The sequence below is a fragment of the Phyllostomus discolor genome, chromosome 4 (assembly GCF_004126475.2).
Source record: "Phyllostomus discolor isolate MPI-MPIP mPhyDis1 chromosome 4, mPhyDis1.pri.v3, whole genome shotgun sequence".
In the NCBI taxonomy this organism is placed as follows: Eukaryota; Metazoa; Chordata; class Mammalia; order Chiroptera; family Phyllostomidae; genus Phyllostomus; species Phyllostomus discolor.
Genome location: NC_040906.2, coordinates 116,105,828 through 116,131,550, shown reverse-complemented (window position 1 = coordinate 116,131,550; position 25,723 = coordinate 116,105,828). Strand labels below are relative to the sequence as shown.

General features: G+C 39.4%; 1 protein-coding gene across 3 annotated transcripts in view; it reads left to right on the top strand.

The window, feature by feature from the left end:
* ZNF318 (zinc finger protein 318) overlaps window positions 1-23,092 on the top strand; it is a 28,977-nt gene extending 5,885 nt beyond the window's left edge. Inside the window, exons 3-10 of one of the 3 annotated variants that reach the window (XR_004902750.1) lie at window positions 2,649-3,285; window positions 4,639-6,081; window positions 7,652-7,751; window positions 10,058-10,362; window positions 14,913-15,116; window positions 15,226-15,324; window positions 15,429-15,672; window positions 16,796-16,842. Coding sequence is in view for 2 of the 3 variants with exons in the window: in XM_028511095.2 (XP_028366896.1) it covers window positions 2,649-3,285; window positions 4,639-6,081; window positions 7,652-7,751; window positions 10,058-10,362; window positions 14,913-15,116; window positions 15,573-15,672; window positions 16,796-16,914; window positions 17,180-20,476 (6,205 nt within the window). In the remaining variant the exon portion in view is untranslated. Of the gene's footprint in view, window positions 1-2,648; window positions 3,286-4,638; window positions 6,082-7,651; window positions 7,752-10,057; window positions 10,363-14,912; window positions 15,117-15,225; window positions 15,325-15,428; window positions 15,674-16,795; window positions 16,915-17,179 lie in introns of those variants that run through there. The other 2 variants (XM_028511095.2, XM_028511098.2) reach the window with 2 other exon arrangements.
* Window positions 23,093-25,723: the final 2,631 nt, after the last annotated feature.

Below are 25,723 nucleotides of genomic sequence, written 5' to 3'. Positions count from 1 at the left end.
TATGGATTTTCCCATTCTGGGTATTTCATATAAATAGAATCATATAATACATGGTCCTTTATGACTGGCTTCTTTCACTTGGTTTTTCAAGATTTAGTAATGTTGCAGCATATAACTGTACTTCATTCCTTTTTATTGCCAATAATATTCATTGTAGGTATTTTGTTTATCCATTCATTAGTGATGTATGGATGGGGGTAACATTTGGGTTGTTTCTACTTTTTGGCTATTATGAATAATGGTGCTGTCAATATTGATGCATAAATTTGTGAGCATGTTATATGATTTTTAACTCATTTAATGAAGTTTGTAAATACAAAAAAAAGAGAATAGTACACCAAGCCTCATGTACCCATCACCCACACCCAGTGATCACTTTTTTTATACAGATTATCCTTATTTTAGGAAAGAGTTGGCCTTAACCAAAGCTTTTAGGGAGAGTCTGCCACTGGATTATTCTGAGTTACAGGGATCAGTTGGCCCTTTTTAGGGCTTACTTTTACTGCAGCCAGTTTTCTCACTTATCTTTTGGGAGACATGGGAAGGAGGATAGGAAACAACCTGATTTTTCCTTGTATTTACATGGTAATTCATTATTTTAACTGTTTTTATGTCTTCTTTCATGGGTTGTTCTGTTTTTTGTTTTTGTTTTTTGGCCTTCTTTTGCTGGAGATTGCAAATCTGAACTGAGACTTTCTGAGAGTTATCTCATTATTTCTAGCTTCTTGGTATTTAGTGCTGGATTAGATCTTGGGTTAGAATGCCATTTGGTGGTGACATTTAATATTTCTAGTGAGGAGCTGAATATGGGAACATGGATGAACTTGCTACTTGTATTTTTTCCCCTTCGGTATTAGTGATCAGAGACTTTTTATATGGTAGGTAGGTAAGTCACTCTAGCAATGGAGTGACTTACCTCATGGAAATTACTCTCTGGAAATGGGTGTGTTCATGGCTGACAAACATACAAAGTAAAATATCTTACTCTAATTATATTTGATTACAGAGATTGTCCTTGGTTTGTTCCCATTTTTTCCTATTTCATTCTACATTGAGAAATTAAAATTCCTCACATTCTTGGGGAGGAGGTAAGTAATAAGGAATCTGGATTCCCCCAGGTGGCATCCTTTTAGAGGAAGGTGACGAAGTTTATCCTTGATAGTCTTTCATAAAGTTATTTATAGCTGTTAACCAGGTCTAAAACTGAAAAAAGACTGGGCTGGTGAATAAGAAAAGGCAATTATTCAATATTCTGCTAACTTAATCCTAGAGACTAGAAAGTGGCTATTATATAAAAGAAGAAGAAAAAAGAAAAGTCGTTTCTAGAAACTCACAAAAAATAAAAGTAGCTACCAGAAACTGTAGAAAACACCAATAACTAGCATCCTTTGGATGGTGAGTCACTCTGGAATGTGAGTGACACATAAATTTTTCATTCAGATTACTTAAAACTTGTATGCTTAAAGTGCCAGAGGATCTTTATTTGCATCTATGATTTAAATCAGAAACTTTCCTTTTGGGCAGTAGAAGCTCTGTGACCATAATGCCCAAAAAGTTTAAGACTATTGTGTGTGTGGTATAGAGCTCTGAGTTGAAAAGACAGATGTCCCATCCTGTATTTTTACCTTCATGTCTCAAAGGTCCAAGACCTTTTTATTTCTACAGAGTAAAAATATGTAGTGAGCCAACCATTACATACTCTTTCCTGGGCCCAATATTAGCAGAGTACATGTGGATATTCAGGCAAGGCAGGAAAAGAGAGTAACAAAACAGGCTGTGAAGAAGTTTTATGATTTTTATAATATGTGAGCCAGCAAAACAAAGCATTGGAGAACCTTCTGAAACTTACAAGAAAATCATGCCAGTTTTTTTCCTCACAGTGAAATGCTCCTTTTCCAAGTGAGATATTATATAGAACTTTACTATGTAAACAGATGAAGTTGAGGCTAGTATGGTTCAATGAGGTGGAAGGTAGGGCCCCCCTGGGCCCTGTAGACTCCACTTTTCCTAGAATATCCTTCCTTTCAGGTAGCTCCTGAGTACTGTTTAGCATTTCGTGGAGCACGACTTAAAAATCTATGATCTGGACTGGTGTTCTTCAAATTTTTAAGGTGCATACAGATCACCTGGAGATCTTGTTAAAATGCAGATTCCAATTTAGTAGGCCTCAGTGGAGCCTGAGAATTTGTATTTCTAAAAAGTTCCTAGGCAATACTGATGCTGCTGACTCAGAAGACACTTTTAGTAGCAAAGAGCTAGAATTTATCTGGTCTGGAGTTGTGTAATCCAGAGCTCTTTCTTTGTAGACTGGTGGTGGTATTTTCACTTTCCCCAAATCCTAGCATGATATTCTACATCCCCAATGTCTAGTCAGTTAGCCTAAGAGCTCTTTCTATATAGATTAGTAATACCTCCCCTTGGTTAGAGGCTAAAGCTGTTTGTACCTTGCCTGGGGAAAGAGGGGAAATGATAATATATTTGTTTATATTTATATTTATTATTTATATTTATATTTAATTTGTTGTTGGACTTCATGATTATTGTCTTTTGTCCTAAGCATTCTATAGCATCCTTGTCAAATGTCAGTCTTGTTTGGTCTTGCTCTTTCCAAGTCCATTGTATTTGGTAAGTCATGTCTCTTTCCTCAGGGATGATTTAACTGATGATTCTGTCTTCACACGAAGCTCCCAATGCTCTCGAGGTCTTGAACGATATATTTCCCGGGAGGAAGGGCCTCTTAGTCCCTTTTTGGGACAGCTTGATGAGGACTACCGAACAAGAGAAACTTTCCTGCATCGTTCTGATTATAGTCCTCATATCAGTTGTCATGATGAGATGTTGCATGGAACAGAACGGAGTAGAGACAAACTCAAAGGCTCCTACTCTATACGACCTGAGGAAAGGAGCCGGGAGACCAAACGGCCCCGTTATGATGACACAGAGAAAATACACAGCATGGGAAGTGATCACCCAAGTTTTACATCAGGAACCCGCAACTATCGACAGCGTAGACGGAGCCCAAGCCCTAGGTTTCTAGACCCTGAGTTTAGAGAGCTAGACCTTGCCAGGAGAAAGCGAGAAGAAGAGGAAGAACGAAGTAGGACCCTGGGTCAGGAGCTGGTGGGAGTTGATGGGGGCACAAGCTGTCCCATCCCTGGATTATCAGGTGTTCTAACAGCATCGGAACCAGGATATTCTTTACATCAGCCTGAGGAAGTATCTGTGATGCCCAAGAAATCAATTCTGAAGAAGCGGATTGAGGTGGACATGGAGCCTTCTGTGCAGGTCTCTGCTATGTTTCTGCTATGGTCTCTTGCTAATTCCTTTAATATCTTAAAGCCTGGTTACCTATCTGGGTGTTCTGTCCCTAATGGTATCTTTGTAATATATGCTAGACCAACATTCTTAAGCCTATGATCTGCACTTTCGAGAATTCTCCAAAGGAAACTAGGTCTCATAGTGCATCAGTAGAGGGCTTCTATTGTCATATATTAGGCTTCCTAACAAACATTTTGGAGACTATTGTAGCTATTTCTCTAAATTAAGTCTCCCTGTAGGAATCTTTGATTATGAATTCCTTGGAAATGAAGCATAAAGGGCAAAGGAAAATGATCTAAATTTTCCTCTTTTCAGAGAGAAGACAAAATATATGAGTGGTAGGACACTAGACCAGAAATCATGTAATTCTGATTCTGGGCCCACCTCTGCCATCAACTTGCTTTGTGATTTTTAGACAAGTCACTTCATTGTTCTGAGCCTTGGTGTGTGTGTATACACACACACACGCACACATAATTTTTTAAAGATTTTATTTATTTATATTTAGAGAGATGGGAAGGGAGGGATAGATATGTGAGAGATACATCAATCGGTTGCCTCTTGCACACCTGGGGACCTGGCCTATAATTCAGGTATGTGCTCTGACTAGGATTTGAACCAATGACCTTCCAGTTCACAAGCTGGCACTCAATCCACTGAGCAACACCATCCAGGGCTATATTTTTAAACTTTATTTTTATTTTTATTGTTGACACTATTACAGATGTCTCCCAATTTGCCCCTGCTTTGCCCACCACCTCTACCCAGCCCCTGTCCCATCTCTCTCTGGCCTTGGTATTTTTTTCTCACCTGAAAAGATGGTCAGGAATGAACACTGATTTTTAGCTGTCCTCTTAAGATCTAAAGGTTTCAGAAGAGGTGCCTATGGGCACTTAGGGAAACAAGTTCAGGCTGATCAATTAGTTTTTGAGTTTCCTAACTCCACTTCAGCCAAAGCAGCTCTACTTTTATATGTTTTTTTTTCCCTTCGGGAATTCATAGAAAACAAATAAGCTAGGACATCTCTAAAGTTCTTTTGAATTCAATTTCCTTGATAAGGACCTCAATGAATGGGCAAAAGTGAGGATTCAATCCAATCTGCCTTATTTCCTATTTCTCTTGGCAGACATAGCAGAACCATCTGGAAGATGGGGGCCCAAATCTTGAACCTGCCTGACTAAGGATACTATATCTTCCCTTTATCCATACTTATCTTTCCCCTATTAATTCAAGAATAACAAATCATCTAAATATTTATCTCAATTGCTAGTTTTCTGAGTTTCTGTATAGACACCAAATTGGTTGTGTTTGTCTTTTCAGCTTGAGAGTTTTTCCAGCAATACCAGCTCCAGCCAGGATCACCCTCTCTACTCTGGACACCCATCTGTCCCACTGAGTGGTGCTATTGCTGCTTTTGCTTCAGAGATTGAAAACAAGGGGACTATGGTAGACACTAACCTGAAGGAACCTCAGGGCAACCTCTACCAATGGGGTCCCCTCCCTGGGATGCCCAAAGACAACAGTCCTCTCAGAGAGAAGTTTGGAAGTTTTCTGTGCCACAAGGAGAAATTGGATATGAAGGCTGAGGGACCTGAGCGACACACAGACTTCTTGCTGCCCCATGAGAGAGCTACCCAGGATGGCAGTGGTTTTTCCCGTATTCTCAGCATGTTGGCAGATTCTACCAGTACACAGGAAAAAAGACGACGTAGCTTTCCTGACATTGAAGATGAGGAGAAATTTCTCTATGGAGATGAAGAAGAGGATTTAAAGGCAGAATCTCCACCAAAGCCCCACGGGGGCTCTGAGAGTGAAGTTATACGGCAGAAGGCAAGCTCCCTGTCGTCTTCAGCTCCAGCTGTAAAGCTAGAATCAATAGAAGAAACCAATCCAGAATATGCCAAGATTCATGACTTGCTCAAGACCATAGGCTTGGATATTGGGGTAACAGAGATTAGTAAACTGGCTGCACGTACCCAGGAACGACTTCATGGCAAGAAGCCATCACGTTCCTCCACTGACCGCCGTTCCTCAGTTGACCGACACTTTTCAGCAGACCGCTGTTCCTCAGTTGACCGCCATTTCTCAGCTGATCGGTGTTCCTCAGATCCTCACAAATTGGAGAGCAGGGAGGCACACCATAGCAATACTCACTCCCCAGAGATGTCCCATCCACATCCAGTCTCCCCTGTGGATCCTTACCTGCTCACAAAAAACAGCCCCCCATTCCTAAAATCTGACCATCCAGTGGGTCATATTGCAGGACCAGAGGTGGTTGACCCTGGGTGTCAGTCATCTGTTGCAGTCCAATGCCTATTGCCATCTGCCCCATCTGCCCCAATTAGACTTTCACACCCTGCTTCTTTATCTCAGTTTCATGTGCCCAGGGCCTCTCAGTTTGCTACAGCTCGAATACCTTCAAACTACCAGGGACCTGCCATTCCTCCTGCTTCTTTTGATGCCTATAGGCACTACATGGCATATGCAGCTTCAAGATGGCCCATGTACCCCACCTCTCAACCATCAAAGCACCCTCTGCCTGAACCACACAGGGTAATGCCAGTTACCAAGCAAGCTACTCGTAGCCGCCCCAATCTTCGTGTGATCCCCACTGTGACTCCCGCTGAGCCCAAGCAGGAGGAGTCAGTGCTAAGCTCAATTCCTACTGCCCAAGTGCCTATACAGGTGTCCATCCCATCGCTCATAAGATATAATCCGGAAAAGATCTCTGATGAGAAGAATCGTGCTTCCCAGAAGCAGAAGGTAAATAATAGCTTTGGGGATCCTGTGCCTGAGTCTTTTAACATAAATTTGTATTTGTCTTTTAGAGGGAGCTGATAGGTTTTAAGGCCCTTTTACTTTAAGTTCTTTGAAGGCTGCTGTCATCACCCAAAGTAATGTATCTGTCCTCTCTGTTTTTCTCATCTTTTTGCATTAAGACTAAAGTCTGGCTCTAGGTCCCACTGTGATTGCTAGACTTCTTTTTTCTTATTTATTTCTCTGTTCAAATTATTTGCTTTAGAACACTATGGATAGGAGCTGGGAGTGTTGAAGTCTTTGATATGACCTCATCAGGGAGTAAGGAACCAAAAATGGGTTGTATAAAGGAGAATCAAATAAACATTTAATTCCAGTAAGTTTTGGATCCTTTTCCTGTAGTGATTATGAGGGTTAATAGCTAATAAGTAGTTGTTGCTTGGCAATTAAATATTAATTAACAGCTAGTCATTAGCTATTTCTTATACTGGTTTATGTTAGAGTCCAGAATAATATTTTTATGACTTTTTAAAAGTAGTGTTAATACTGTTATTGGGTCCCCAGGCTGTAGGAAGGGAGTAGAGGCTGGGTTAAAGATATAGTAATTCTAGATATTTTAGGGCAGCAGATAAAAATTATGCGGGGACATGCAATACTAAATAGAAGTTCTAATTTTGAATGGAAAAATACTGTTAATTTTAAACCAACTTATTATAACTAGTAACTCACTTCATTTAGGAACATAGAAATGTCAGGTATAAATTTGATTTGCTAATAAAATAAGACCTAAGGAGAAAAAAAGAAAAGGAAAAATTAAAGGGCCAATCTTATTTTTTTTCCAGTTTAGGAGAAATTTAGCTTATTTTTGAGAAGACAAAAAAAATCTATCTTTCATTTTATTGAAATCTTTTAGAAAAGAAGGGTAGGTTCAAAAAGACAAAACCTGATTGAAGAAACACTAGAGACTGGGCTCTTTCCTTTTAAGAACTTAGCACTTAAGTCAGGACAAGTTTTTCAAACTTGGCATTATAAACAAGTCATTTTTGTTTTTCATTAGGTGGTAGTAATATAATTGAAAAAATCATGAGCTTTAGGTCACTTAAATCTGGATTTTAAACTCTTAACTATATGACCTTGAATATGTTACTTAATCTTTTACAACCTCAATTTTCTTATTGTAAAACAGAGATAATGTCATGAGGATTAAATAAAATAGTATGTAATGCAGCTAACACTGCTTCACCCATAACACATACTCATTTTCTTCTTGATGGTTCCTTTTGGGCTTAGAACCACTTAACAGTTGCTGTCGGTAGCATTAAAATTAATAGTGCAATGCTTCCCATGTCAAAATAATACTTTTTGGGCCATGTAGCTCTAGATAGGATGATTCTATTCTGGAACTTGGATTAGAATGAAGTATCACCTTCACTTATAAAGTCAGACCCTCAGTGTACAAGCATTTAGATTCTTATATTCAGGTATTATCTAGCATGAGGGCTTATGAACGAGTGCAGTAGGAAAGGGAGGATGTTGGAGGCTGAAGCACACTCTTAGTCATTTTTGTACTTTGCAGGTTATTAAAGAGAGGGAAAAGCTCAAGAGTGACCGGGAAGCTCGCCAGAAGAAGATGTACTATCTCAGGACCGAGTTGGAGCGACTTCATAAACAACAAGGTATCAGACAGTCCTTTGCATGACTGCCTTTTTTGTAGTAACTTGAGTAAGTGACCCAAATGAAGAGCTTTGGGGACTCTCTCAGATAGGTCCAGTGACCTAAAGTCGCACTTCAAAAAATTTTTTTGAGATAATTAGACTAATAGAAAAGTTGTGATCATGGTGTAAATAATTCTCAGATATTCTCCATGATTATTATTAGCATTTTACTGCATTTGCTGTATCTCTTTTGTTTCCTCTCTCAATCTGTGTGTGTGTAATTTTTCCTGACGCCTTTAAAAGTAAGTCATAAATATGATGCTCATTTACTCCTAAATACTTCAGTGTCCATCTACTAACAACAAAAAAATTAACTTGCATAACCATAGTACATTTACCAAAATTAGGAAATTAACAGTAACGTACTAGTCTACTGATACTATTTATATTTTACCAGAGTCTAAATAATGTCTTACCACGAAAAAATACAAGATTATGCATTGCATTCAGTTCTTTTAGTCTCCTTTAATCTGTAACAGTTTCTGAATATTTATATTTCATGACATTGACATTTTAGAAGAGAAGTGGCCTTGGCCAGGTGACTCAGTTGGTTGGAGCATCATCCCATATACCAAAAAGGTTGTGGGTTCGATCCCCAGTTGGGGTGTGTGTGGGAGGCAGTCTATGTTTCTCTCTTGCATTGTTGTTTCTCTCCCTTCCTCTCCCTCTAAAAATCAGTAAATACATTTTTTAAAAAGAATTCAACATATTTTGTAGAATGTCCTTTAATTTTGGTTTGTCTGATGTTTCCTTATTCAATTCAGGTTATCAGTTCTTGGCAGGAACATCACAGAAGTGACGCTGAGTTCTTATCAAGTGTTAATTTGTCCCATTATTGGTGATGTCAGCTTTGATCATTTGGTTAAGGTGGTGTCTGCCAGGTTTCTCCATTTTAGAGTTAACTATTTTACCCTTTTTAATTAGTAAGTATCTTGTGGGGAGACACTTTGAAACTATGTAAATATTCACTTGCTCCTCAAATTTACACCTACTAATTTTAGCATTCATTGATGTTCTTGCCTGAATGAATTGTTATTGTGATGGTTGGTAAATAGTGATTTTCTAATTTCATCATTCTATCTTTATTGGCTTTCTGTTGTAAGGAGGAGCTTTCTACCCACTCCTGCACCTCTATTTATTTATTCATTTATATCTGTGAACTCATGGATTCTTCATTCAGTAGATTATAATAAAGCTTCTATTACTTTCTTTTTTTAATATTTTATTTATTTATTTTTAGAGAGAGGGGAAGGGAAGTAGAAAGAGAGGGAAAGAAACATCAATGCATGGTTGCCTCTCGAGTGCCTCGCACTGGATGCCTGACCAGGCCTGCATCCCAGGCATGTGCCCTGATTGGGAATCAAACTGGTGACCTTTTGGTTCGCAGGCCGGCGCTCAGTCCACTGAGCCATACTGGCCAGGGCCCATTATTTATTTTCATGCTTAAAACACCCCAGATTTGTCCAGTGGGACCCCTTTAAGTTGACTCTGGTATCCTTTTGATATGTCCCCATCAGTTTTTGAGGACTTACTTTTTGGCCCCAAAAGATACTCCGTGATACCTCTTTTGATTCCTTCTCTTCATCTGTTCTTTTAAGAATTAACGTATATCCCAAGGAAAGAATATAACAAGTTTTCTAAATACTGTAGTTTGGTGATAGCATGGAAAAACTGAGAGTGGGAGAACATATAATTTCTTCTGTTTAGGCTTCGACTATTTAGGGATCAGAATCTTAGTTTTTAATCCTGTGTGTATTTATTCTTGAGAACCTGCCATTTGGATAGGAGATAACAGTAGATGAGCTTGAGACAAAACTTAAAACTCAAATGTAGGCAATAGCGAAGGGTCTTTAAATCAGATAAAATCAAATATGTGACTGATTTTTACCCTCTGAGTAATTCTTTGCTTCTCTGAAGAGGACAGTCACTGAGTTCATAATTACAACATCTATAATTTTTTTTGGAGGATACGTGCACACAAACTTGTATATACTATTTTGGGGATTCATGGAGGCTCTGAAACCTTTCTGTAGATCATTAGCTAATAACCCCTATATGAAAGATAATGTAATCATTCCTCTTTTACCTCCACGGAAGCTTCACCTAAACCAGCCCATGTGGATGGAGAGTTCCACTTGCTTTTAAAAAGTTTTATGGGAAAATATTTTGTGAACAGAAATCTTGAGAGGTTACTACTCATGACAGAAAAATAATTTGTCTTAATTTAGTTTCCTTGTGTTTCTTTCTGTTGACATTGAACTACTTAGGGGAAATGCTGCGTAAGAAACGAAGGGAGAAGGATGGCCACAAAGACCCACTCCTGGTGGAAGTGAGTCGGCTTCAGGATAACATTATGAAGGACATTGCAGAACTTCGACAAGAGGCAGAAGAGGCTGAAAAGAAGCAGTCTGAACTGGACAAAGTGGCTCAGATCTTGGGAATTAACATTTTGGATAAATCCCAGAAGTCTTCAAATTACAGTAACGTGAATACAGAGAAGCCTGGAAAAGCAGAAAAATCTAAGAGCCCAGAAAAAGTATCATCATACTCAAACTCCTCTTCAAACAGCAAGGTAAAAACTCAAGTTTCCCATTTTCATTATGTTTTTTATTTTCATGAACTCCTAAAGAAGCTTCCTAACTAACCATTTTCTTAGCTTCCTTATCCAAACTGTTTTTACTCTTATTAGAGTTTTGTAAAGCATAGATCAAATCATGATACTGACTAGAATTTTAGCAGTTTCCCACTGCCCACAAAGTGGAATCCCAAACCCTTCAGTAATCAGGGCCCTCTGTGTTCTTGTTCTAGCATTTACTCCTTAACCCACTCAAGTCTTGGCTTCTAATGTTATTATAACTTATATATACACCATTTTATGGGTTCATGTTTAAAACAAGGTCATGTACATTTCAATTTTCAAATCAGTATTTGATATGGGGAATCACTGGCTCTAAAAATGTTCCTTCCCTTACCTTCTATCACATTCCTTCCATACAATTATGCTGGCTGCTGTTGATTGGTCTCCTTTGCTGCCTATTCTTTTATACCTGGTCTTTAACTATTTTAGTTTTCCAGGACTCAGTCCTAGCTAAGTTTTCCAGAATTCTGCTTTCTTTGTAGGTCATTTTATCCAGTTTTATGCTGAAATACCATGCAGACACCTTCTAGTTTTACATTCTAGTTCGAATGATTTTTTTGAGTTTCAAACCTAAGTGTCCAAGAGACACTTTTCTACTTCATTTTTCTCATAGACACCTCAAAGTCAGAATATCCTAAACTAACCTAATGATTGTGCTCAACCTCCCTCTAACTTTTCCTTCCTCTAGTGTTACCCCTGTCAGTGAATGACACTATTATCCTATAGTTTTCATGCCAACAACCTAAGAAACGTTCTTAGTGCTTTCCTCTCCGTTACTGCTCCATACCAAATCAATTATAGAGTCTACCAGCTCTCCCTCCAAAATAAATCTCAATTCCATCCATATCTTACCATTTCCATTGCCATCCAAGTTCAATCCACCTTCAATTCTTGCTTGTACCGCTATACTCTTATTTCTTTCTCCAAATACTGCCAGCGATAATGATAACTTCTTGCCTACCTCTTCAGCCTCATTTCATGTATCTTTTTCCCTTTGCTCACTATAATTTTATTACTGACCTTTTCATTCCTGAAATTTATCATTCCCTCTAACAACTTTGTATTTTCTCTTCCCTCTGGTTACCATGCAAACCCCAGTTTTTCCATATCCCTTCTAACTCATTTATTCTTAGGGTTGCAGCTTAAATTATTTCCCTGACTCCCTTCCTCATTTCCCAGACTGGTAAAATTGACTAGTATACACTGACAATACTTAAAATTTTTTGTCTTAGCATTCATGTGTTCCCCAAATTAGATTTTAAGGTTCAAGGGACAGGGACTGTATCTCTCTCATTCTCTCATTCTCAGTCCCCAATATGTAGTGCTTGATACATAGTAAATGAGTAGTGCTCAATAAATATTAAACTATACCTTAGCCTCCTACAACCTCAGAATGCTTGCTGTTTTCCAGATGTGCAATATGCTATTTTGTGTTTCTAATTTTGTATTAATAATCTTCTTAGTCTGGATTTTCTTCTTCACACCATTCATCCATAAGACCCAACCTGAGTACTACCTTCTCCATGAAGAATTCCTGAATTCTACCCAGATTTGATCATCCCTTCTTTAATACTCTTTTTTAGTTTTTTTAAGATTTTATTTATTTATTTATGTTTAGGCGGAGGGAGAGGGAGGTAGAAAGAAAGGGAGAGAAATGTCAATATGTGGTTGCCTCTCACACAACCCTTACTGGGGACCTGGCCCACAACCCAGGCATGTGCCCTGACGGGAATCGAATCAGCAACCCTTTGGTTCACAGCCGACGCTTAATCCACTGAGCCGCACTAGCCAGGGCCTTTCTTTAGCACTCTTAATATATTACGTTGTTTCTTTATAAGATGTATTTCATTCTGTCCTATTTAAAACATGATTTACAGCATGTCTGTTCTCACATCTGTCTCTTCTAGTAAATGAGAGCCTCTTGAGAATAGAAGTGTGTAACTTATTTATCTTTGTATTTACCATGGCATCCAGTATGTCTAATATATAGTAGATGCTCAGTTAATGTTTGAGAGCTAAAGAAGAGGATATTCTGTATTCTCTATCAACCCAACTGCAGTTATTCCATGTCTTTCAGGGAGAATTGTCTTTATCAATCAGGTAAGATTATACTCTTTTCTACCAGGGTTATTGAGTTAGGGCCTTTAATGCGAGAAGAGCCTGAAAGTTCTGGCCCTTTGTAGTTGAGTTATACATTGTTTGGGAATCTGTTTATGCACCAACCCCAGAGTAATCTGTCATCTTTATTTGAGTTGAGTATTCATGTTCTCTGAAGCTAACAGGGATATGTTGCAATTCAGTTTTCATTTCAGCAGTAAGGAACATTGTGTCTGTAACCTCTATTTTCTACCTATCCTTGGTATTTTTTTCTTTCTTGGCCTCTCTTTAAAATGCATATTTGGTTTTTGGTTTTGTCTTCATTTCATATAAGTAAATATTTTCATAATTTCATTCACCTAGAGACAATATCTTGGTATGTATCATTCTGAATACTTAACAAATATTTATTGATCTGTGAGAAAGTGCCAGGCACTATTTTAGATATGGGAAGTATAGCAGGAAACTGTATAGACAAGGTTCTTGTTCTTATTCTCATCAAATAGGAGAAGACAGACAATAAAAAAACAAGTTTGAATTAAGTAATGACAAATGTCTAAAAAAAGAAAACAGGATAACGAACATAGAGTAGTTAGAGAGGGTCTTTTGTATAAGGTAGCATTTGATATTCTGTGCCTATTCACATATCTTTATTGATTATTTAAATGTATTTTCTTACATACTTTTCACAGTATATAATGAACATCTTTCAATGTCAATAAATGGACTTCTCTAATAACATTTTTAATGACCTTATTTTTTTGTTGTATGGATACCAAAATTTATTTAGTCAATCAACTCGCCCGTTGTTTGACATCATAATTTCCTTAGGATAAATGTCAAGGAATGAAATTGCTGGGTCAGAGTGTAAAGAATTTTGAGATATATAATATGTATTTCTTGCCTTGGCTGGCGTGTCTTAGTTGAGACACCAGCCTGCGAACCAAAGGATCTCCAGTTTGATTTCTAAGTCAGGGCACATGCCTGGGTTGTGGGCCAGGTCCCCAGTAGGGGGTGTGTGAGAGGCAACCACACATTGATGTTTCTTTCCCCCTTTTCCTCCCTCCCTTCCTCTCCAAAATAAATAAATAAAATCTTAAAAAAAAAAAAAATATATATATATATATATATATATATATCATGTATTTCTAGATTATCTTCCAGAAAGATAGTGCCAGTTAATACTCACCAGCAATGTAAGCATATGTCCATGCCTCACCTGCTGGGTGTGTTCTCCCTAGTGTCTGTTGAATAAGACTCTAGCAGGGAAGGATTATTTTTGAAGTGCTAATTATTGTCCTTTCTCTATCCTGCCTGCCTTTTCCCATCAGTCTATATTACAGATGCCCAATTCCCTGATCTTGTCTGTTTTAGGACCTCATGTGTACTTAGCTACTATGTGTTCCAAAATTATCTTTTTTCTGTTCCTCACTACCCAACATTAATCAAAATTCTTATTTCCTAAATGTCGTTTTCCCAGCTTGCTGACAAGTGAATTCATATTAAAGCGCTTACTATTGTAACTTAATGTTTGGGAGTTGATATGTTTTAAAAGACAATTCATATTAACTGAGAGGTGTTAAATTGGTGGTATAAAATACCAATGGAGTCCTGGCTGGTGTGATTCAGTGGATTGAACACTGGCCTGCAAACCAAAGAGTTGCTGTTTCGGGGCACCTGCCTGGTTTTGGGCCAAGTCCCCAGTTGAGGCATGAGAGAAGCAACCAATCGATGATTCTTATACACATTGATGTTTCTCCCTTCTCTCTAAAAAATAAGTAAGTCTTTAAAAAATAATAAAGTGCCAATGGTGGTATTTTAGGCAGTTAGAAATATTTTACCCAGATTCCTTTAAGTCATCCTACACAGACTACTGTCGGCTTTGTGCACATCAGCCCTGCTCTGCAGTGTTCCACCAGTGTGCATCTGTGATGAGTTCACTATCATCTAGTCTCTGCATTTGTGTAACCTGTCAATTACCTTTTCCATTTGGTTTTTCTTCCCTCTGTAGTTGTCATTATGATTTTTAAATTTAACTATTGTATTTATTTGCATAGTAACATTTTCAACATCTACCAAAGGGTATGCAGTTCTCTATTTCCCTTTGCCAGAGGCATCCAGCATTTCAATCTTGAGTAATCTTCTAGATATCTTAGAATATATAAGCAAATACATTACCATTGTGATTTATTCTCCATGAGAAGAAAGCATTGTGGAATCTGATTAGTTCTGTTTGAGCCTTAGAGACAGGTATCTTGTGGGTTTTCCCCAGTTTATGCAGTTTAGGGACTGGAAGTATGATCCTATAGGCCTATTTCTATCATTGTGATAGGCTACTTGCTTTTCTGAGAAGACCAATCTAGACTGCTTTGAATTTTCCCCTGTAGGACTCAAAGGTAAACAATGAGAATTCTCATACTAAGAGCTCCATGCCTGCAGAGAGCCCCCAGCCAGCTGCTAAGCAATCTGAACAGTCCACTGCTGCCTATGAGTATTATGATGCTGGCAATCACTGGTGCAAGGATTGCAACACCATCTGTGGGACCATGTTTGACTTCTTTACCCATATGCACAATAAGAAGCACACACAGGTAAGTACCCTGAGCTCTGTTATTTCTGTTCTCACCCTCCTTTCCCTCAAACTTCTATACCCCTATCTGCATTACAAAGCTGGCAAATGAAACATTTTCATATGGGCAGGAGCCCCAATATGAAGAGCCAGGAGATACCAGCAAAGGAGTCACCATCCCCAGGGCTCAGTCCAGGGGACCTGCCTGTAACTAAAACACCATGACAAGTGTAAGTGAGGCTTCAGCCTCTTTTGATTCCTTGAGTACCTGATTATTTGTTTTATTTTATCCATTGCTGGTACTTGCTCTAACATGTGTTTACCTTTTCCACAGGTGATTTCCATTTAAACAGTTGGCAGAGCGGGTGGGGGTGGGTACCTGGGAGCTTCTGGTCCCTTTGCTGTGTAGGGAAAAAAGAAAAGTGGGGCATTGAGCTTTTAGTGCTGTTGTGTGAGCACCTCTGCCTCTTGCAAATAGACACTGGATCCCTACAACAGACCTTGGGCTTCAAAGACCCAGAGTGAGGCCAAGCAAGATGCTGTAAAGCGCACTGACAAGATAACTGTTCCTGCAAAAGGTATGTTTCCTTCCTGCTTTTCTTGTGGTTTCCTTATAGTTAGCCAAGGAGGAGGTGTCCCTGAACTAAGGTGCTAGGAAACAGCATAGGTTGAGGCATGAATACTTGTTTTGACAAAGCTGTAAAAATGCCTTTTATGTGCAAAACAGTGTACTCTAGGACTTGAAGAAATACAGAGGTGTATAAGACAAGAATGATCTCTACCCATATGGCCAAAAATCTAACAGATATTAAGTATATGTATAATACTTTAAAATGTAATTTTCTTTGTCCCTGGCTTATGCACTAAAATTTTACTTATTTGAAATGTGGGTAAAAAAGAACAATGAGAAGTGCAGTAATTTAACTGCCTTTTCATCTAAGAAATCATTTTTAAAGGGGTAAATTGAGAAGTAGAAAGTTTCTTTGTCTTTAAACTTCTCAATTTCTTACCTTCATAAGCAGTCAATGCTGCTATATCCTTTAGATCTGAAGAAGGTAGATGATTCCTGAGTCATTAATAGCAACATGAGAGATCCTCATATAAATGGTACTGGGCTAGCTATTTGAGATTGTAGTGTTGTTTTGTGGGGTTGTTGTTGTTTTTTTTTAAGATTTTATTTATTTTTAGAGAAAGGGGAAGGGAGGGAGAAAGAGAGGAAGAGAAACATCAATGTGTGGTTGCCTTCCATATGCTTCCTGCTGGGGACCTGGCCCTCAACCCAGGCATGTGCCCTGACTGGGAATTGAACTGGTGACCCTTTGGTTCACTGGCCAGCACTCAGTCCACTGAGCTACACCAGCCAGGGTGAGATTATAGTTTTTATATCTCCTAAAATACTTAGTGCTAGATGAAGTTTGAGGAGAACTGGCAACATAAATGAATCTAGCACAGGAAACTCCTGAATATACTAGTTAGTATTCCCAAGAGGTAGAAGACATAGAGGTCCTGAGTTCAAACTTTAAGTTGGGAAGACCATACCATTGGAATTCATCTAAATGCTAATTCTGACCAAAAAATGGGTAAGGTCCTGTGTACCATTAAACATTTTATTACAAAGGGAAAGTGGGATTTCCTTTGATTGATTGCTGTCATCCTGGGTGGAAATGACTTATTTTCTTGACCTTTTTCCACTTCTTCCAGGCTCTGAGTTTCTGATTCCCATCACTGGATATTACTGCCAGCTCTGTGAAGAATTTTTGGGGGATCCAATTTCTGGAGAGCAACATGTGAAGGGTCACCAACATAATGAGAAGTATAAGGTTGGTCTTTGTAGTAGCTGTGGAGTTTCTCACTTCCTGCAGTAATCCTTTTGACTTTATCAAATGAGTTGAGAGCCAGAAAAAGTCATTAACACTTCAAATTCCATATTACTACTAGGAAGTTCTCTATCCTAGTGAGAGATGCTAACCTGATAGAACCATCTACATCCTTGAGAAAAATGACTTCTAGAGATTAGTGGGGCCAAGATTTTCTCTCTTATAGTATTTTGACTAGTTGTTGAGCCTTTATCCTTTCTCTTCCCAGAAATATGTGGTTGAAAACCCATTGTATGAGGAGCGGCGGAATCTGGACCGCCAAGCTGGCTTGGCTGTGGTCCTGGAGACAGAACGGCGACGTCAGAGTGAGCTAAAGCGCAAACTTACTGAGAGACCAAAGGAAGAAAAGAAAGAAAAAAGGGCAAAGATCATGAAAGAAGTAAAGGAAGATGAGAAGGTCTCTGAGGAATTAGAGGACCAACTCTCTGAGGATGGGAACTCCCCTGAAAAGGCTGAACACAAGAAGAAGAGTGCCATCAAACTCCAATTAAAAGAAGAAGCAAAGAAAGAATCACCAGCATCTTCCTCTTTTGGGAAATTCAGCTGGAAAAAGCCAGAAAAAGAGGAGGAAAAAAGTTCCGTGGCCCAGAGTATTCACAAGGAAGAGATAGAAAGCAGTAAGGACAAAGAGGATGTCAAAACTGAAGCTGGGAAGGCAAAGCCCATAAAAATCAAACTCTCTGGGAAAACTGTTGTTGCACATACTAGCCCTTGGATGCCTGTTGTAACAACTTCAACCCAGACTAAGATCCGACCCAACCTGCCTATCCCATCCACAGTGCTCCGCAAGTCAGGATCAACCACAGTCAGCAAGCCAGCTCCTCTTAATACCTTTCTGTCCATCAAGTCCTCTGGAACCACTGCTAAGCCTCTGCCAGTTGTTAAAGAGACTTCATCTGATCTCCTCTTGCCACCAGACATAATCTCCAAAGCATTTGGAGGGGAAGAGGTGATTCTAAAAGGGTCTCCAGAGGAAAAAATGGTGCTGGCTGAAAAGAATGAGCCATCCCATATACCTGAACAAATGCTCCTACCTCCTCCACCACCTCCTCCACCCCCACCTCCACCACCCCCAGTTATACCTCATCCAACTGCAGCTGCCCCTTCTCCTGCTCAAGCAAAGGCTATCTTGGCTCCAGTAAAATCAAATCCAACTGTATCTCCCACTCTTAGCTCTTGCTTCCTGGGTCCTAACATTTTGAATCCAGTGTTGCCAGTAGCCATTATGGCCTCGGCACAGCCAACTACCATTCCTTCTGATGAGACAGCTCCTGGGGTGAGTGAGAGTGACCGGGACCAGACCCTATTCTCTGTGTTAGTGCGTCCACCACCTCCTCTCTCAAGTGTGTTCAGTGAACAAGCCAAAAAATTGGAAAAGCGAAATTCATGCTTAGCTACAGCCAATGCTAAGGACTTATATGACATATTTTATAGCAGTGGTGGAAAGGGGACCCCTGAGACTAAACTGAGTGGTGGCCCATTGGCCAATGGGGAGAATAGCAACTTTTCTAGAGTTGAAAGTTCAGACACATTTCCCACTTCTGTGAACAGCAGTGCATCCCAAGAGGAGTTCCCTCCAGATAGAAGTTTGGTTTCTGCTCCTGCTCCTTCAGTCGGAAACCCTAAAAAACCCATTGCAAAAAGTCTGGTGTCCCTAAGGAAATGGTCAGTTGTAGAACATGTACACTCAAAAAACAGAGGCAGCAGCTATGGCTTCCTACAGCCTCTGACAAGGTTGTGCCAAAGCAAGCCCTATGAAACTATTACCCCAAAGACAGATACTTTGGCTTTGTGGACTTCTAGCTCCTTCCAGGGTGACACTAATAGGGTTATATCTCCAGAAGGAAAAATTGAGCTTGACCTTGGAGAGCTGGGACCACCAGGTGTAGGGTCAGCCCCTCAGCTGTCAGATATACACTGTAATACCATGACATCTCAGAAGTTGGTAGAAACCCGCCTCATGGAACCTGGTAACAAGGATGAGGAAAGCCAAAATCTCCACCAGTCTAAGGATTATGGAGAAAGTGAGATAGAGACAAATACTGAACTAAAAGAAAAGGGAGCAAAGCTTTCTGAGAGGATGGTAGGAAAAGGAACAGGCATCAATGTTGGGCCCAATAACATAGAGGATTCTAATTTGAACCATAGGAACAGATACATATGTGAGGAAAAAATAGAACAGCCCAAGTTTCAAATGACTGACAAAAAGACTGGACAATCTAAGAAAGTGACAGGAAGTGAAACCCAAAGTAAAGTCATGATTGAAGTGAGTGCACAGACTCTCTCTCCCACAAAGGCAAAAATAGACTCATTTCCACCAGAACCTAGGTCTGTACTCCAGAATCCACAAGACACAGCTGTGAAAATTTCTGCCCCAGAATTATTTCTTCAGTCTCCAGCCAGATCAGATAGTGCACAGGAGCAAGGAGTTTCAACTGGTAGCAAGGAGTGTCTAGAAAATTCAGCTCCAGAGTCAGCTTCCAGGGCCTCGAGGTACAGAAGCCTCAAGGGAGAAAAATCAAAAGACATTCAGGAGGAATTGATCTGTGATCTGGCTGTTTGGAATGAGAAGCAGCCAGAAACTTCAGAGAGCCCAGGGAAACCAGGACCAGAAGCCCTGGAGCTACGAGATGGCTGTACAGAATTAGCAGTGACAATAGGAGGCAAGGCTTTAGAAGACTTTGAAGTTACAGACTTGAAAGTGGAAGAGCTGGCTCCCCAAGGGAACCTGGGGAATATGGGTGTTGATTTCTGCAGTACTCCAGTAGATTCAGTACACAGATCCCCAACTATGCTGTCTCAGAAAGTATGTGAAGAAAATTCTATGTCACCTGTAGGATGTAATCTCTCCACTGTCACTGACTTTGAACCAATCCCCTCCTTTTCTGAGTTTCCATTAGAGTCTCCTAAAACCAAGGTGCTTAACTTTGGAGCAGAGGGTGAGCAAAACTCATTTAATTCAAGAAGTGGAAGGATCACTCCTAACATTTTGAAAACTGGACTTCCTATAGAAAATGTTGACCTCGGCTTGGGGAGCCTAGAGGGAACACACCAGGCCCTTGACCTGTTATCAGGAGGAATGATGTCTGAGGAAGAAGAAACTTCTCAATTAGAGAAACAAGATTCACTCGTGGAATCAGAAAAAATTAACCCTGCAGGCCTTGGGCCATCTCCTTGCCTTCCAGACCTTGTTGACTTTGTCACACGGACATCTGGAATTCAAAAAGAGAAGTTATGTTCTCATCTCTCTATGCCAGGTGATGCTCCTGAGTGCAGCTCCTTGGAGATGGAACCACTGCAGCTAGAAATAGTGAATGCATCCATCACAGAAGTAGGAATTCCTCAAGTAAATGAGGGCAATGACAACACTTCAAATTTGGTTAAATCTTTGGCTCCAGAGTCCCCTACAAGGGAGGAGGTAGTTCGAGGCGATACTGTCCCTCAGGAAATACCTACACAAGAAGCTGCCATCCAGGACCACGCAGAATCCAGTGTTCACAACTAAGAATACATATCCAGAGCTACTTGTGGATGAATCAAATTGGCTTCTAGAAATCAGGTGCCCAGATGATCCAGGACTATTTGGCTATCTCATCTAGAACCTACACCATGAGATGCAGTTAGCATCTTACAGCAAATGTTTGTGGAAGCTAAAAAATTTACCTCCTGTGTTTTTTTTCCTTTCTCCTTAAGATATTAGACAAATCAATCATAATTTCTATACATATCTGTAAAAAAAAGTATTTTCTGTTATTTTTTTTTTTGCCAATTTATTTTTCTCCTACTTTGTCATTAAAATCAAATGTCTATCTGGCTCACCACATAGTGTGCTTTGATTGTATTTTGCCTTTGACTGCCATTTCTGGAACATGGGGGAGGAGGAAGATAGAGTTGACTTCTCCAATTGCTGTGTTGTATCCCCACCTAATTTTCTGGGCAGCTTGATGGGTCTTTGGGAGAAACACCAGAAAGCCTGCAGAAATGGAAAACTGATGAATGAAGCATTGTTCATCTCTTGGGTTTCCATTTGGATGGGCCTGCCTTAACATTGTTTGAAATGCAGTGTGAGTAGCTCTTTTGTTTATTGTTTACTTCCTTGTGGCATGTCAATCCCCATACTTTCCTTACTCTGTTGCTTTTGCTTGAATTGGTCCTGCTAACCCACAAACCTGTTTGGAAATCACCTCAGTAAACATGGAAGAAAATCTAGCCAGCTCACTTTTGGAAGACAACAACTCGGTAAGGCTTAGTCATGGCTCAGTGTCAGGAGCAGATGTGCTTTTTTGGGTCACTTTTATTTTTGAAATGGCCTTTGTTCATTGTATTGTGATGTGGTTATTAAATTGCGTAGCAGTCATTTCTGTTCTGAAGAGGTAGATGATCTGAAACTTGTTCTGGGATTGGACTTATCCTCTGTTCCACAATCCATATGTATTCCTCTCTCTACCGCTCTCTTTCCCAAGTTATTTCCAACATAGTGTGATGTTTCAGGTTGTACATTTTTGTTCAAATGATTAAAGAATTTATGAGCTGGCTTGGACAAGTTTAACTTTATTTTTAATGTGTTACTTGGAATAAATGCATTAATCTCATGTTTCTGAATTTTTGTTTTGAAACCACACACATTTGACTTTCACAGGAAAACTAAAGCAATGAACCACCCCCTCACTGCCCTATTGTCTATGCCCCTCCAATTTTTTTGGGGGGGGGCTACTTCTTTCATGTCAGATTGTTAGCTTATAGTCTGTGCCCCAGTGCTGCCTATATGGGTAGTAAGTAGAGGACAGTGGTCTTGTTTTGGCATCTTTCTATTGTGAAGCTTTTTATGTACTCGTATGTTGACACTCCCTGTGCTCCTCTAGAAACTGAGTTCCCCCAACACTCATGTTCTTGCTGAGAGTGCTCTTGGGAATCAGGGAACGTGGTCCTCGGATGTTATCTCTGTTCTAGTTTCCTCTTGACATCTGTTGTCAGCAATCTATAAATTCTCTCAACAGAGACTTCAGAGTAGTTTTCCCCCAGCCTCCTTCCCCAACTGCTCAACACTAATGGAAAGTTGTCAATCATTTTTCCTAAGATTTTTTTTTCTATTTCCTGTGTTCAGAGCTGCAGAATTCCTACGTTGAGTTTGGGGGTGCTATTTACTTTTTTTAGAGCCTTGACTAATTTTTAGAGGTTGTCCTCTCATCATGTTGTGGGAAGGGCACAGACTTGGAAGATTTGGATCCTTGAATGTTCCTCAGCCATTTGCCCTGCTGTTACTTGGAACAAGTTACTTCACCTCACTGTGCTATTAGAGATTTTTTTTTTCCTTCTTTGAGATGGTCATTGTCTCCATCTCAGCACCAAACATGTACAGAGTCAGTCCTTCCAAAGTAGTTGTTTAGGGTTGCCTTTTAGGTTAAAGCCTGAGTTCAATGTACTTTTCTGGCCTGGAAACCGTACTGATTCAGAAGGTACCCTTTAGAAAAACATAAAGCTAGGTGAGCTTCAGAGATACATTTGTTTTTCCAGAAAACTCTCCATTCTAGAGAATTCAGAGAAAATAAAAGAGTTTAGAATGCCAGCTGTTACTAATTTTCAGGCCTTTTCCCTAAGTTCCACCACCCTTTGGGGATAGATGGATAGGTTTAGACAAAGAGTGGGGTGGGCTTAATCCTATCCAAATCTTACTCCTCACTTCATCTTGGATTCCGAATTTTTTTTTTCAGGTTAGGAGACCACTTGAGAAGGGAAGAGAGACAAAGTTTAGGAAGGGCAGAATGAATTCAGGTAGCTGGGGCTAGAGTACTTTGAGCAACTCCTCTTGTACTCTCTTGATAACTTGAAGCTTTATACCAAAGGCATCTGCCATTCTCAGGGGTTTTATAGAGTAATGCGGCTTGTAAGAACTGAAGCAACAGCATCCTTCCTAGCTGTTGTGAACCAGCAGAGAGCTTTTAGGATTCTGTGGTCTGGACAGGAAGTGTTTGTTGCTGGCTTCTTCTAATCAGTGGGATCAAGCTTTGGAACCTATCCAGAGAAGTTATGAAAGGGCAGAATTCTAACCCATTTGTTTGCTCCTAGAGGTAGGGCCTATTTCTTTTTAGTTGTTACTATCATGGTACTGGATAAATATTTACCTTAGAGGCAAAGGCCCTAATCTTTACATGTGGCTTATGGTATATAAATGTGTGTTAAATTTCTGCAAACATCAGAAACAGTTTTTGTTGAATTCTCTCAATGCAAGTTTGATTAATGAGCAGTTAGGTTTAAGTTTGGGCAAACACCGTATTTTACCTAAGTTATATAAGTAACCCCCTAGCAATTTCCCTTGGCTTTGTGAATGGAGGCCTCTTGCTTTATAAGCCCTTTTTCTCATACTAACAGTTAGCTTCAGGACACACAATACTCTTACTAACCTTTTTATTAAGTATTCCCACTTTACCCCATGCCATTCCATCTCTTAAAAAATCAGCTCTGGCTGGTGTGGCTCAGTTGGAACATCGTCCCATAGACATCAGGGTTGTGGGTTTGATTCCCAGTCAGGGCATGTGCCCAGATTGCAGGTTTGATCCCCAGTTGGGGCGCATACTAGATGGCAACCAACCAATCGATGTTTTTCACATCAATGGTTCTCTCTCCCTGTCTCTGAGCAGTGAAAAAAAAAAATGTCCTGAAGTGATGATTTAAAAAAAATTCTCAAGTAAAAAAGTTAATGTTTTGGCAGCAAAGCATGACAAAATAAGCCCATGTATCAGACTGCCAGGTTCAGGGACTTTGGGAAGAATGGTGAGAGGTATGTTTGTGTTTGGGGAGGGATGTTAAATGTATTTTTTTTTAATGAGTAGAGGTGAGTTCAGAGAGGAGATGGTGTAAAAAGGAAATGAGGAGGGATTTTTAAATATGTCTCCCTAAACCTTGGTTCTTAACAAAGCTTACCTACCAAGCCCAGGATGAGAACCTAATAAATAGGATCTTCATTTATTAACAATTTTGTGAAAAAACAGACAAATGAAAATTGTCTAGGGTTTTGAGTACGTTTCTTCTGTGTGTAGAGTTTAATTTTGCAATAATGTTTATATAATTTTAAATGAAAAGTTGGGTATACAATAATATTCATTGAGGTGCCAAGTAGTTGAACTTACAATGAAAATCTGCCCTTAAAAAAAATCACTATCCTGATTTGCCCTCAACCCTTACATGTTTTCAAAAGACCGTATACTCTCTGGCTAGGTGGCTTAATTCATTGGACTGTGTGCTGTATACAAAAGATTGTGGGTCCAAGTCAGGGCACTTAGTCTGGGTTGCGGATTTGATCTCCAGTTGGGGTGCTTATGGAGGGCAACTGATCAGTGTTTCTCACATTGATGTTTCCTTCCCTCTCTAGAAGCAATTAAAAAAAAAGTGTACATTTTCATTGTAGTACTTAATGTGGTTGTATTTTACATTTGTATGTTTCTTTGATTAATATATGCCTCACTTCCCCTGCTCCCAAGTAGATTATAAACTCTCCAAAGCAGGATCATCTGTCATTGCTTACTGTTTTTTCATCCTTGTGTTTACAGTGCACAGTTGCCTGGCACAAAAAGAGTGCTCAATAAAAATTCATTAAAAGAATCAATGTGGTAACAGTAACTTTTTAATTAAGTGTTTGTTAATACTTAGCAATTTATAAGTGAGTAAACTGTAAATTGCTGATTGTATTTCTTGGGTGCTTAGCACTATAGAAGCCAACTGTCCTCTTGCTTCTGTCTTGGATCTTTGTATACAAAGCACTATCTATAGCAGTGAGTGCATATCAACACTGCCAATAGCCCCTTCATTTCGACAGCATTCTGGCATAGTGGTGCCAGGCTAGAAAGGGGGCACGCTGGCTCTGAAGCTCCTAGAAGAAAAACTAAGGATGGAAAATGGGCATAAACCCACCTTAGATTTAACAATAAAAGGCTTTGGGGACTCTGATTCTCAGATGGCTCCTTTTCTTCAGCCAGATTTCATAGGCATGTTGAAGTCAGTTGGTCAAACCCCAAATACCTCCAATTTGGCTGATGGAGTAATTCAACCCTTCATGACCCAACATCTTCTTGTCACTTCATCAAAACTTTGCATCAAGCTGCCAATTTTATTTCTGGAAGGGAGCAAAAAAATTAACCAAAAAAGGTTGCCTTTGGGAGAGGGAAGAGGAGTGCTTTCACTTTTTACTTTGTATCTTTGTTTCAAACATTCTGACCATGAAAATGCATTTTATATAAAATATAAACATTTTATACACAAAATATGTATGTACATATATAAAACATATAAATTTTATATCAGAGTTATCTGATGCTGTGGAATTACAGACAAGGTTTTTCTTTTTCTTCTATATACTTTATAGAAAGTATAAATGTATTAAATGTATTAAAAATTGTTTTTTGTTGTGTCTCTCCCACTCAAGGCATTCCTGTCTTCACTCATCTTGTCAGTTCTCCATCATTACAAATATGCCTTGTTTTTCCCTCAAGGCTCCTTCATTTCCTCTACTCCCATTAAGGCTGGGCAACATACATTCCTCAAGAATCCCCATTCTTGAAGAAAACCATTCTTTTTTTCTTCACCTGTTCCCTTTCTTTTGCCCATACTCCTATTAGCTAGTTATGCATTTCCTTTCGTGCTATATAAGTACTTGGACATTAAATTACATAAATCAAGATACCTGTCTTCACAAGGCTTACTTTAATGGAGGTACACAAAGTTTTTGTTGCATGCAAAAAGACAAGGTAATCCGTAT